This window comes from Lemur catta, chromosome 1, assembly GCF_020740605.2.
Source record: "Lemur catta isolate mLemCat1 chromosome 1, mLemCat1.pri, whole genome shotgun sequence".
Lineage (NCBI taxonomy): Eukaryota > Metazoa > Chordata > Mammalia > Primates > Lemuridae > Lemur > Lemur catta.
In genome coordinates, this window is record NC_059128.1 from 1,163,325 (window position 1) to 1,177,312 (window position 13,988).

The 13,988-nt window shown below is 49.1% G+C and overlaps 1 protein-coding gene and 1 long non-coding RNA gene across 6 annotated transcripts in view; both read left to right on the top strand.

The window, feature by feature from the left end:
- The window catches only part of BRF1 (BRF1 RNA polymerase III transcription initiation factor subunit), a 65,995-nt gene that overhangs the window by 20,681 nt on the left and 31,326 nt on the right, over positions 1-13,988 (top strand). For 4 of the 5 annotated variants that reach the window (XM_045559238.1, XM_045559222.1, XM_045559259.1 and 1 more), the window contains exon 4: positions 11,354-11,385. Coding sequence is in view for 4 of the 5 variants with exons in the window: in XM_045559222.1 (XP_045415178.1) it covers positions 11,354-11,385 (32 nt within the window). In the remaining variant the exon portion in view is untranslated. Of the gene's footprint in view, positions 1-2,654; positions 2,851-11,297; positions 11,386-13,988 lie in introns of those variants that run through there. The other variant, XM_045559249.1, reaches the window with a different exon arrangement.
- On the top strand, positions 16-1,813 carry LOC123643645. Its single transcript, XR_006736862.1, has 3 exons — positions 16-57; positions 798-1,113; positions 1,247-1,813. It is a non-coding gene; the product is annotated as an uncharacterized LOC123643645 (long non-coding RNA).

A 13,988-nucleotide genomic window follows, 5' to 3' on the forward strand; every position in this document is an offset into this window, starting at 1 on the left:
AAATCCTGGGCTCAGGTGATCCTCCTGCCTCAGCCTCCTGAGTAGCTGGGACTACAGGTGTGTGCCCCCACACCTGGCCTCATACAATTTCTCTATCTCCAGGTGCCCATAGCTCACTTCCCAGCTTTCCCCTGGTTTGGTAGTGTTTTAGTGGGAAGTGGCAAAAGGTCCCTCTCTGTCCTCTCTTCAGGTTGGTGGCAGCATCATGCCCTCGACCTTCCAGCCACTCACCCTTGACGTGCCTCTGTCTCTCACCACCCTCCCCTTTGTCTCCAGTCCCTGCCCTTTCTCCCTCGCTGCTAACCCTGGCTTGGCTCTGTGGCCATCCTGGCCTCCTCTTCTGGCCGGTTGGCCGGGCTCACGCACTGCCTCGTTCCTTCAGGAGCCCACTTCCCTTCCACAGAAGATCTGTCTCTGGGAGGACATGTGAGGCCTGGCTCTCTTTTCCTTGCCCGGGGCTGCCGGGTGCAGCCTGTGGGGGCTGTGACTGTGCCCCACCTCCCAGCACCCCCTGCCTGTGGGACTCCTGATCATCACCCAGGACTGCCCCTTTTCCCCAGGGGAGGCAACTGCACCTCCCACTTGCCGTCAGTGGGACTTGGGAGGGTCCTGTGTGGTGAGGACCCCCACTTTGGGAGAGGCATCCCTAGGATCCTTCCGTCACCTTGTCCAGCCACGAGTAGAAGCAATGTCCTAGGCCCAGGACACAGGAAGTCCTTGTTCAGAAAGAACTAGGGCTGTGTTTAAAGACATTCAGGCTCATTCTTTCTCCTCCTATCACCCTTCATTCTTGCCAGGCCCCCGAGACACATCCACCAACACCAGGGAGTGCCTTGCACGTACAGCCCTTCTCCTTACCCTGCAGCCCGGCCGAGGGACACTGCCAGCCCTGGTTCACAGAGGAGGAGCCGAGTCCACCCGAGTCTGGAGAGTCAGGGCCTGGTCAGGCCTGGCTGTCCCCTGGGCCTGAGTCTGCTCCTGGTTCTCCGCCGGGTCCGCATGGGGCAGCAGGGCTGAGAAGGACCTTCTGCCTGGACCTGCTCTCGGGCAGGATCTGGACATCATGGGCAGAAGCCTTAGGGCTGTGACGAGCACCCCTTCGTGGCCAAGCAGGTAACTTGTGGCTGGAACATTTTTCCTGAGTTGTGTGTCCAGATTTGTCATTGTAACTATGTGTGAAACACACATTAGTGGAAGGTGGTGCTTTTGCCCACGGCCAGTTTTTAAGTCTTTGCTATTTTTTCAGTTTTAGCTTGGCTGCCCCAGGCCTGCATGTGAGCAAGATGTCTAAGTATGGAGAGGACGGGTAGGGGAGCCTTAGCAGGAGTCTAAGCCAGGAAGCTGGCAGTGGCTGCCCAGGAGGGAGGAGGCCAAGCAACCACCGATCGCTTTGCCTTTCCTGTTTGCCTGTTCCGAACATTTCATACAAATGGGATCACGCAGCGTCATTGGTAACTTACTGTTTCCACAGTGGCTGTACCATTTTGCTTTCCCATCAGCTGTGTAAGAGAGTTCCAATATCTCTATATCCTCAATAATACTTTTTTTTAAGTGAAATTTTTATTTAGTGCTAATACAGTATCTTTTAAATTAAAAACTAGACAAATCTTTTTGTACCTTTTGAGGTTTCCTTTTAAGCCACATGCCTATATTATCTATTTAAAGAATAATTTTACAAATGCATGCACAGGGACAAACCATAAAGCTGCACCACCTGGATCCAAGATCCCCTTTCCCCAAAGACCGCCCATTCTCGGTTCTTCAACAACACTTTCCTCAACCTTAAAGAACCAGACTTTTGCTTTGTTGTTTATCTGCATTGTATGTGTATAATATATTTCATTGATTTCTTTCTATTATTTCTTTCCTTCTATTTATTTTCCTTGGGTTTAGTATACTATTTTTCCAGCATCTTGAGACATGCTTAGGTTCTTGGTTTTCATCTTACAGTTTTTTCTAATATAAGCAGTTAAGACTATAAACTTCTCTGTTACATCACAGTTTTGATGTGTCACATTTTTATTACCATCTTATTCAAAGTATTTTTAAATTTTCATTGCTATTTCTTCTGAGATCCATAAGTCATTTAGCAGTGTATTGCTTATTCTGAAAACAGGAATTTTCTAGTCACCTTTTTATTATTGATTTCTAGTATAATTGCATTGTGGTCAGAGAACATATACTGAATGATTTCTGCATTTTCCAATTTTTTGAGATTTGATGTACAGCTCAACAGACTATTTTGGTAACTGTTCCGTGTGCACTTGAAGAGAATGTGTATCTGCAGTTGTTGGGTGGAGTGTGCTATAAATGCCAGTCAGGTCAAATTGGTTAGTCATGTTCAAATCATCCTTACTGATTTTTTTTTGCCTATTTTTGTCCTGAAAGAATACTGTGAAAATTTCCCACTGTAACTGTGGAATTAACTACTTTTCTATTATCTTGTCAGTTTTCCGTTATATTTTGAATCTGTGTTATTAGGAGGGCACAAATTCAGGACTGTGTTTTCCTGATGGAATTGACTCTTTAATGTTATGAAATGTCCCTCCTTAACACTAACATGTTTCCCTTAAATTCTACCTTGTTTGATACTAGTATAACCATGCCACCTTCTTTTGGTTAGTGTTAGCATGGTATATCTTTTTCTATCTTTTAAAATTCAGTCCTTCTTATATACAATTGACCCTTGAACAACACAGGTTTGAACTGTGAGGGTCCGACTTATATGTGGACTTTCTTCTGCCTTTGCCACCCTGACACAGCAAGACCTACCCCTCTTCCTCGGTCTACTCAACATGAAGACGATGAGGATGAAGACCTTAATGGTGATCCACTTCCACTTAATGAATAGTAAATATATTTTCTCTTCTTTATGATTTTCTGAATAACATTTTCTTTTCTCTAGCTTACTTTATTGTAAACATCCAGTGTATAATATGTGTAATGGACAAAATATGTGTTAATCTACTGTTTGTGTTACCAGTAAGGCTTCTGGACAACAGTAGGCATTATTAATTAAATTTTGGGGAGTTGAAAGTTATATGTGGATTTTCAACTGTGTAAAGGGTCAGTGCTCCTAACCCCCATGTTGTTCAAGGTTCAACTGTATTTAAGATGTGGTTTTTTGTTTTTTTTTTTTTTGTAAGCAGCATGTAATTGTACGTTTTGGTGCAATTTTTTTCCAGAGATAGGATCTTGCTCTGTCAGCCAGGCTAGAGTGCAATGGTGCAGTCATGGCTCGCTATAACCTCAAACTGCTGGGCTCAAGCAGTCCTCCCACCTCAGCCTCCTGAGTGGCTGGGACTACAGGTGTACACCACCATGCCTAGGTAATTTTTCTGTTTTGTAGAGATGTGGTCTTGCTGTGTTTCCCAGGCTAGTCTCGAACTCCTGGCCTCAAGTGATCCTCCTGCCTTAACCTCCCAAAGTGTTGGGATTACAGGTGTGAGCCTGGTCCAGTTTTTAAATCAAGTCTTGAGATATTTATTTTTTTAACTGGAGAATTTTATCTATTTAAATTTAATGTGATTATTAGTGTAACTGAGTTTAATTTTATCTCTTTCTACATTTTCTGTTTGCTCCATTTTTCTTCCCTCTCCTCTCTTACCACCTCTTAGAGTAATCAGATTTTTATTCTATTTTTCTTTTAAGTAGCTTGTTGATTATGCATTTATTTATTATTGGTGTAGTGGCTACTCTAGAGATGTTATCCTGGATCCTTAACTTGTGAGAATCTTCCTTAAATTAAAATATAATATTTCCCAAGCAATACAAACTCTGCAAAGTACTATTATTTCTGCTGCTTTCACCTGTTAGGATTCATTCAGATTTATCCAGTTTTGACTCTCCATTGTTCTCCATTCCTTCTTGTGTTTCTCTGCTTTCTTCTGGGATTATTTTCTTTCTGTCTGAAGAATATTCTTTTATATTTCTTTTAGTATGTCTGCTGGCAAAGAAATTCTCTCAGCTTTTTTTTGGTGAAAGTATATTTTGTCTTCATTTTTAATAAATATTTTCACTGGGTATAGAATTCTGGGTCAGCATTTTTCTTTTAATGCTTTGTCACTGTCACTCCATTTTCTTCTGCCTTCCATTGTTTCTGTTGAGAAGTCAGCTATAAATCTTGTTACTTTTTGAAGGTAATTGTCTCATATTACTACCTGCTTTTAAAAATGTTTTTCCATTTATTTATTTATTTAAGAATATTGAGAGGATAGAAATGTTTTTATTACATGGATAACCTTGTATAATGCTTAAGTCAGGGCTTTTGGTGTGCCCATCAGGGGAATAGCGTTTATTGTACCAAATGGGTAGGTTTTTATCCCTCAGCCCCCCACGCTCCCTCCTTCCTGGTTTCCAATGTCCTTTATGTCTCTTTGTGTCATGTGTGCCCATCATTTAGCTCCCACTTAGTGAGAACGTGTGGTCGCTACCTGCTCTTAAGAAATGTCTTTGTCTTTAGTTTCAGGAGTTTGATGTATTTAGATGTGGTTTCCTTTGTATTTATCCAAGTTATCATTTGTAAAGCTTCTAGTATTTGAGACTTGATGTCTTTTGTCTCTTTTAGAGCAATCTATATCCTTTCAAATATAGTTTCTGCCCCATTCTCTCTCTTTTCCTTCTCTGGCACCCCAGCTACCAGAAGTGTGTTAAGCCTTTCTTTGCTTCAGGTGTTACGCCCTCTATTAACTTCTTAGTTTCAATAATTTGTTTTTCGTTAGTTCCTTTTACAGAGTCCAGTTCTTTGGCAAAATTCTTCGTTTCTGGAGTTATAGGAAATTCTTTGATAACTCCAGTAGTTGGATCACTTGCGGTTCTGTTTCTGTTGTCTTAATTTTCTATTTTGTTGTTTTTGTTCATTTGGTCCTTTCTTTTGTCATGCTTGGTAATTTTTTTATTGAATTGCTGGATATTATATTTGAAAAATTATAGAGACAGTGGATACTTTTCCCCCCAGAGGGTACTTAATTTTCCTTGAGCAAGCAGACAGCATATGGGCAACTGGCCCAGATCCACTTGCGGCTGGTCCATCTTGGGTCCTGACTGAAGGACTGTGGCGGGACCCAGTTGTTTCCCTCATGGCACCTTGTGGCTGCAGAACTCCTGCCCAGCTCTTCAGAGGCAGCCTTCCAGCGCTGACTTCACTGGGCTCCGTGAGTCCAGCCTTTGCACCTGTGCGGCTCAGAAGTTAGCAAGTGCCTTGGCGGGAACTTGTGTGCACAGTGTTGGCCTCTTCTCTTGGTACTCGGGCCCCCTGAGTCTAGCTGTCTTGGAAGCCCCGGAACTCTAATTTTCTCTTCCCCTGCCAAGTGAGACTGTGTGAGCCTGATGCTCCTACTTTCATTGGCCTCTGTGCTTTGCCCTGGGAAGTGGCAGACGCCCAGAGGGGGAGACCAGAGCATGTGGTACCTCTGGCTCACCTGACTTTTGCAGTTGTTCTCTACTGGAGGTCACTCTGCCACCACCTCCCCACCCTCACTCGAGTCTGTGGTCCCTGCTCTTCCCTAGCTGTCGCTACGCCTGCTTACACTCCTGGCCCTGCGTGCATTTGCCTCGAGCACTTGGCCAGTCCTTTCTGGACTCAAATCACGGCTTGCTGATTCCTTGCCCCAAACTCTCCAATGGCTTCCCCCATATGTGGAATAAAATCCACGTCCTTCTCCTGTGGCCACTAAGACTGTGACCTCTGACCTCCCCCATCTCACTCTCCCTCCTCACTATTTTCTGGCCTCATTGGCCACCTCGATCCTCCCAGGACATGCCAGGCATGCCATCTCCTAGGCCTTTTCTCCTCCCTGGAACACCCCAGCCCAGGACCCCAGCCTACTGGCAAGACTGGCAGCAGATAACTAAAATAGGTTAGGATTGGAATGACGCCCAGTCCGAGAAAGCGCATCTGTCCCCATGCTGCTTGGCTCCTCCCAGGGCTGTCAGCATGCTGGCCGCACACATGTGCTTGAAAGCAGGGTCTGCGAGCGTGAGGTGGCCGCTCGAATGATGGCTGGATCATCTGTGTTTGGACGGAGCTGGGCCCCTGGCTTTGTGGGAGGCTCAGTCCTAAGGGCAGGGGGCTTTGAGATGGCACTTGGATACCTTTAAACTTTACAAATGTCACACATAATGATAATGGTGGTGTGCTGGATTATTTGAGGTGTGTTGTACACAAAGGAGAGCACATGGTAGGATACTACAGCCCAGCCTGGCTCTAGGATTTGGTTTGCCTTGTAGGGGGATGAGCAAGGCCCAGCAACAACTCACTGGCTCTTCATGGGGGCCAGTCCTTCCGTGGAGATCCACATTGGGCTGGAGGAAGGGGAGTCGGCAGGTCTCGTCGTCACTCATTCAGCAGACTTTTCCAGAGCACCTGCTCTCTGCCAGGCTGAGGAGGAGGGTGATCTTTGGGAAGTACCCTGTGGGGGCAGGGCTGCTCATGACGTGGGAGCTGGGTCCTCATGGGGCATGCTCTTAAGCAGCTGAGGCCACCTGAGCCCTGGGGTGAGTGACCCATTCCTAATGATATCCAAGACCTATCAGAGCCTGGCGCACTGGGTGTGGGGCCTAAAGATGCACTCTCTGCCCGCCAGGTTCCTGCTTTAGGAAGCTTGCAATGAAGGCTCTGAACCCATAGGTTATTTCTCTTTCACGTTTTTGAAATTACAGCTGATTGCCAGGCTGTGTTTCGTGCCAGCTCCACCTCTCAGTGGGCAGCCTCAGCCACAGCCTCAGTCGCAGTTACCCTCGAAGCAAACAGGGAAAGTGTGGCTCCAACACTGCCCTGGCATGCTTTCCAGAGAACAGGTGTCAGGGTTGTGTCACAGCAGGCATCCTCACCGTGCAGACAGCAGATGTCAGTATTGTGTAAGCAGGAGGCAGCAGTGCAGTGCAGTGCTGTGTATGCAGCGGGCGTCAGTGGTATGTAGATGGTGGGCATCAGTGCTGTGTATGCAGTGGGCGTCAGTGCTGTGTATGCAGTGGGTGTCAGTGCTGTGTATGCAGCGGGCATCAGTGTGGTATAGGAGCAAGTATCAGTGCTGTGTATGCAGTGGGCGCCAGTGCTGTGTATGCAGTGGGTGTCAGTGCTGTGTATGCAGCGGGCATCAGTGTGGTATAGGAGCAAGTATCAGTGCTGTGTATGCAGTGGGTGTCAGTGCTGTGTATACAGCGGGCATCAGTGTGGTATAGGAGCAAGTATCAGTGCTGTGTATGCAGTGGGTGTCAGTGCTGTGTATACAGTGGGTGTCAGTGCTGTGTATGCAGTGGGTGTCAGTGCTGCGTATGCAGTGAGCAGGCATCAGTGTTGTGTAGATAGTGCTGTATAGATGGTAGATGTCAGTGCTGTGTGTGCAGCGGGTATCAGTGTGGTGCAGGCAGCAGGTGTTAGTGCTGTGTAGACAGTGGGTGTCAGTGCTGTGTATGCAGCTGGCATTCAGAGTCCCCGTGGGGTGCTCCTCGTCATGGCTGGCAGGTACTGCTTGTGCATGGGTTGGGGCACCTAGCACTCCTGGTGGCCTTTGTCCTCGTAGACGTGGCCAGTAGCTCATGCTCTAACAGAGGTGTGGGCGGGGCTGTGCATAACTGTGCCAAATAGTGTTGGCTGCCTGGGGGAGGATTAGTCAGAGTAAGAGGGACCCACGAGTAGAGTGTGGCGGTGGATGGGGGCTGGACTGGTTGTCCTTCTGGGAGAAGTGGAGGTTTTGCTCCTTGGTCCTGATGCCATGTCTACAATCCCATCTCTGGTCCCATGAGACTTGGGAATGGCATTGGCTCAGACTGGGGCCACCCCGCCGGTCCCCATTCATCTGTGAACTATTGCGGCATAGACCCTTCTATCAGACTGTACGTACAGGGGCAGGTTTCCTTGTTTCTCTCTTTGGGCTCCCAAAAGAAACATTCATATGTGAGGCTGCTCAGAGAAATTTCATGTTCTTTTGAGTTTTAGTTCTGCTTTATTTAAATCTGTGTAAACTCTCCTACTATGGAAAACGTGTCTGTAGTTGTCTTCCCTGCAGGCATGCTACAGCCAGCCAAATGGTGTGGACAGCCTCAGTGTCTCCCGCCCTCTTCACAGTGGAGTGGCCATCCTCGCAGCCCTGCGTTGCCCATGACTTGGTGGGGAAGCCTGGTTCATCCAGGTGCTGGGGCGGTGTGGTGGCACAGTAGTGGGCGCACTGCTGCACACCACAGCACTGGAACCCTTGACACACGTCATTAAACCCAGTGATGGTCTCAGGGGAGCCTCATGCACTTGGGTCTGTTCTAACCCTCAGGAAAGTCAGAATGTTTGAAGGTGTTTGTCACCCACCAGTCTTGTTTATACATCTCTTCTGTGACCGGCACTCAAGGCTCATTGAGCAGAAGTGCCACCTACCAGAACATGGCAGGGACCAGGAGGGAGGGAAAAAGAAGTCCCAGCGGACAGCATAGAGGCTCTCATGCTCCCAGGGCCTCAGCAAGGGAATTAATTCTAGCTGGGGGGGGGGAGGGGTAGAAGCAGCTGCTTAGCAAAAGGGAGGGGCCCCTGGTGGGAGGGGACAGGCCCGCTGGCCATGCTGGGCAGAAGATGCTTAGACGTCACCAGCAGATAGATCCCCAGACGTTCAGTGGTTGGGATACCTGGGAACGGGGCCCCAGGGACATTAATGGGCTCTGGCCCAGGATGGGCCCTGGGCGCATGTAGCTGTCCCTTACACAACTGAGCCTGCTGTCAGGGAATCCCCTGGAGTGCTCCTGGCAGAGCCAGGTGGTCCAGGATCAAGTGTCAGGCGATTTTCATTTCAAGGGAAGTAATCATTTTAACTCATAAAGTGTCATTCCAAGCTCCTTTTATTCATAAAATGTACACGCTTACTTCCACGTTTTTATGATGAAGATTTTCAAACACCTGCAAAGTTGAAGTAATTGTAGAGTTGCTCCCTAACACATGGGGTCTAAGCTCCGCCCCTGACGACCGCACCCCCGCTATGTGTCCCTGAGCCATCTCACTTTCTAGCACATTTGAAAGAACAACACAGACGTCTGCCCACTCCCCACAAAGCCCCTCAGCAGGCAGGTCATTAGCTGGTTCCTTCTTTCCTTTGGAGGTAAAGCTGGCCCCAAGTGGAACGCCAGGCCCGTTGCTGTGTGTGTTCTGACAAAGGTACGCCTCTGCCCCGCTCCCGTCGGGGCCAGAGCAGCGCCAGGACCGGGAGCGCACAGTGCTTCTGCCCTTCCGGTCGGGAGGCAGACGCTGTTCTGATATCCTTCCACCATCAGCCTGTCGTGCTTGTATTAGAATGTCTTCCAGGTGAAATCATACAGCCTGTGTTCCTTCTGGAAGGTTTCTACACCTGGCATGCTTTTGAGATTTACCCCTGTTGTTGATGTGCTGAGCAGTAGCACTGTGTGACCCAAGACAGCTAGATATCTATTCTTCTCTTGATAGACACCTGGGCTGTTCCCAGTTTTGGGCTACTACGAATAAAGCTGCTATGAACGCTCTTTTATAAGTCTTTCTGTGAACATACGCTTTTATTTTTCTTGGGTAAATACCTCGGAGTAGAATAGCTAAGTCAAAAGGTAGGTATATGTTTAGTTTTATAAGAAACTTCCAGCACTTTCCCCAAAGAGCTTACACCTTTTACGCCCCCACCAGCAGGGTGTGAGTCGCCGTCGCGCCACGTCCTCGCCAGCATTTGGTGCTGTTGCAGGTGTGTGGTGGTGTCCTGTTTTCCTTTGTGTTTCTGTGATGACTGATGCTGTTGAGTTCTTCTTTATGTGCTTTTTGGCTCTTTGTTTCTCTTTTTTAAGCTTCTGTTCAAAAGTCTTACACATTCTTTGGCCATTGTTATTATTTAAATAGACTTTATTTTTTAGAGCAGTTTTAGGTTTACAGAAAAAGTGTGCAAACAGTCCCGAGGGCTCCCACGTGCTCTTCCACCGCAGCTTCCCCCACTTCCATCTGCATGAGTGTGGCGTCTTTGTTACAGCCGACGAGCCATCCATACGTTATTGCTAAAGTCACAGTTTACAGCAGGGTTCACTCTTGCTGCTGTACATTCTGTGGGCTTTGACAGATATGCGGTGACGTGTGTCCACCCCAAGGTATTGTACAGAGGGTTGCACTGCCCTCAAGCTCCTCCAGGCTCCAGCCGTGGCAACCACTGATCCTTCTGCTGTCTCCACAGTCTTGCCTTTTCCGGAACCGCACAGAGTTGGAACCATACGGGATGTAGCCTGTTGGCATTAACTTTTCCTGTTGTTTGTCTAGCTTTGATGACATTGATTTTGACACATGGTTAGCGTTGCCTTCCTTTCATTTCCTTTGGTTTTACTCTCCTCTTTCCTTTTTCTCACAGTTCTTGTCACTCATTTGCTGGTCTCCACTGCAGTATTTTCTTTCTTGTTGTTGCCACCCTCCATGAAGTACACACCTTCAGGGGTGCCTTTCATTCGAGTACCTTAGAGCTCACGCCTTGGCGGTCCGTGGCTGTGTGAGGTTATAGCATCATGGGACTTTGTTTCCCCTTGACATGTGTGGTCCGAGGATTTTCCTTGGATACCTGCTCAGGATTTCTGGTTCAGCACCACGAGGATTTCTTTATTAGTTGCTTCTCGAAGCTATAGCAGAGCCATGAATGAGGTAGATTTTAACTTCATCTAAGTTGCCTTAACCTATGACTGTTTGATGGTTTTGTTCGTGTATCCATCTGAGTTTTGAATCACTTAGGACGTATTCTTGGCACCATTTATTTGTCTGCTGAGAGCAAGAACAGGTCCCCTCCAGCACAAGCACTGTGCCTGCTGGGGCTCACCCGAGGAGCAGAGGCCGGTCTCGTGCCCGTGCGTCTGCCCGTCTGCCCCCCGGGAGTCTGTCGTGCTGGGGCTGAGCACCGTGCCGGGCTCTCCGCCCCAGGACACTGCCTGGCCTGAACGGGTGCTCCGTAAATGCCCGTGGGGTAGAGGACGGGTTCTGTTGTCCGTATCTGCTGTGTCGGGGCAAAGACCCTCTGTAGTGGACCCCTGACTGGGAGCTGCTCTGTGAAGGCGGAGTTGTCTCTTGATTATATTGAAGCCCACCCCCATTTTGGTGCCCCTTGGCCTGGCTCCCCACTTCTTGCAGCCCCTTGTCCTGGTAGTAAGTTCACAGAGGTTTCCCTCAGTGCCTGGGGGGACAGAAGGTTCTGGTGGGGCCTGTTGTGTGTGTGGGAGGGGGCGGGGCCCTTTTCCCTCGGGACCTTTTCCTTCCCGATCAAGTGTTGAGCTGAGACTCGGCAAGCACATCTTCCATTCCCCGGGTGTGCGGTCTTTACTCTTTGAAGTTTGTCGTGTAACCTGAGCCTGCAGCCTCCGAGAAGATCCTTGACTCCTGCTCCAGACATGCTCCTCGACCTCAGCGACCTGCTTCAGGTAGACTGATTACCTTCCCGAGTCTCTGTCCCCACCTGAGGTTGTGACTAGGGCACACTCTGCACCCTCCACACTCGTTGGAGGCCAGTCTGTTCCCTGCCCTGATGGGAACCTTTGGTCTGTAGTACAGAGAGGCCTTCGTGACATGGGAGTCACAAGGCCAAGACACATGTCTCTGCAGGTGTCACGGGTCATGGGGTTGTCCACACAGGGCAGCCCAGCCTTGGGACAACTTGAGAAAGCCAAGTGAACTTTTTTTATTTTTAAGAGACAGGGTGGGTGCATGCCACTCTGCCCAGCTTTCCAAGTGAACTGTTGTCCCAAGCAAGGAAAATTCTTTAAAAAAAATATATAGAAAAAATTAGACTCATATGCATGCATTTGAAATTATAGAAAAACCTTATATTTATGGTCTGTTTAGAGACGCTTGCTTTCTGGGTACCAAAGAAGGCATTTGCTGTTGCATCTCCTTTTCCAAACTACTGGACATAGTAGAAAGACCAACACTAGAGACATCTGTGCAGATGAGACACTAACAGGGTTGGGGACATTGAGGCTCCACATTTTGTCCTTGTTGACAGTGCTGGGGGCTGGCTGGGGGCCCCATGCCCTGGTTGTAGTAGGGCTCCAGGGTGCATAGTGATCACTACTGAGGACTCAGAAGGAGAAGTACGATCATTGAAAATAAATGTGACTACATTGTGCAGATTCATGCAGAATCGACATGGATTTCGTACCTAGAAGGGAAATCTTCCATCCAGATCTGGGTGCCCCATGGCGTCCTATAACCATGCTACCACCTCTGGTTCTTGGGGGTTCAGTGCCCTTGGGCAGTGACCAACAGTTAGATTTCTGCCAGGATCAGATGGTGCCTGTGTCTTTGTCTTCTCAGCTGTCTTTATAAATGGCATCTCTGAGAAGCTATTGCTGAAATATTTTGTGGTCAAGCTAAAAATAATCTGCTGGAATTGTGATAATCCAGTGACTCCACATTTCAGATGCTCCGTGCTCAGTTCAGGGCAAGGCCCGTGACCCTGTTTCTAATCCAGTCTCTTCCCAGGAAAGATGGGCATGGGGGCTAGGGACAGGGCAGCCACTCCCGGAGTGGCTTGGGCACCACTTGGAGGGATAGGGAGATGTTCTAGTAGTTTCTCTATACACAACCTTTGGAAATGGGCTATCAATCAGGTTGTCAAAATGGAAGAAGGATTATACTATATAACCATTATAGGAAGTGGATGTTCCTGCTCACCCAGGGCTGAACCCAGGCATGTGGTGAAGGTCGCCGTGCCACCCAGGGAGAGTCCCAGTCAGGGCTGGACACACAGAGACAGTTTGCTCCGAGGAGGGGCAGAGCCAAGTGCCAACACTACCGTGCCTGCTGGAGGCTGGGCCGTGCCTGCATGCTGGGAGGGTGTGAGGTGACCTGGCAGGTGGGGACTGGATGAGGCTGGCCCCTTCCTGGAGGGGTCCACAGCATGTTCCTTTGCGCCTGTGATCTCCCCGGGGGCCCAGGATGGGCCTGGCACTCACAGCACAGATGCTGTGCACCTGTCTGTGGGTGCAGAGCATGCCCGCTTCAGGTGAGGCCTCTCCCGGGGGGCCCGCCGCAGGCAAGGGCGGCTGCTTTGGGGAAATGACTTAAAATTGGAAGAGGCCACCATGTTGAGGTTCTCCGTTTATTGTTGGTTCATACACGTGCCAAAGGTTAAACTTCTCCCCAGTGTTGAGCTCACACTCAATGACCGTCTGTATGCCCAGTCCGCCTGCAGTCCTGGGAGAGAAACAGGAGAGCTGCTGGCCACGCCCGGCTTTGACCATCTGCCCTCAGGGAGCAGCCGTCAACCAGATGCCCAGGAGAGGGAACCATCGGCCTGTTAGTGGGACGGCTTCTGATAAACAGTACTCATACACATCAGCGTCTCTGGAGAGAACTGCGTGCCTTTTACATGCACAGCTTTATTAAAATGTGATTTTCCGTTTGAAGTCCCTTTAGAGAATCCCTTTCTGTAGTGTTCGGGTCTTGTAATCCAGCCTCTGTCTGGGTCACAGGTCAGGGTGGAGGGGAGTTTGAGGTGGGCAGGCGGAAGTCAGGGAGGTCCCTCCAACGGGTCCTGGCCATTCCTGCAGCAGATCATAGTTTTGCTGTGGTCAAAACAGACGTGGAATCGGGAGGGTGAAGACGCAGGAGCTGGTGGGAGTACAGCACAAGGCCCAGGAAGACACACACTCACATGTGTGCACACTTAAGACACGCACCACATGTTCACACGTACCACACATGCTTACACCATGTGTGCAAGCTCACACACACCACACAGTTTGGGGAGCAGACCCAGGGACTCCTAGACCCATGGAAACTCCTCGAGAAGGCATACTTCCTTTAGAAGGCACACTCTGTGAGCCACCAGCCTTTGATGGAGCCCTCAGAGGTATATCGAGGAAGGTAGAAACTGCGCCCAGCCAGGGGCAGAAGGCAACCAGTGCAGTTGCCTGCGGCTGCTGGACACACAAGCCCAGCCCCGGCCTTCCCAGCTGGGCAGGGTCCCCCAGCTGACATAGCCCCACAGACACTATCTCCAGCTCCTGCCTCTAATGTAGAC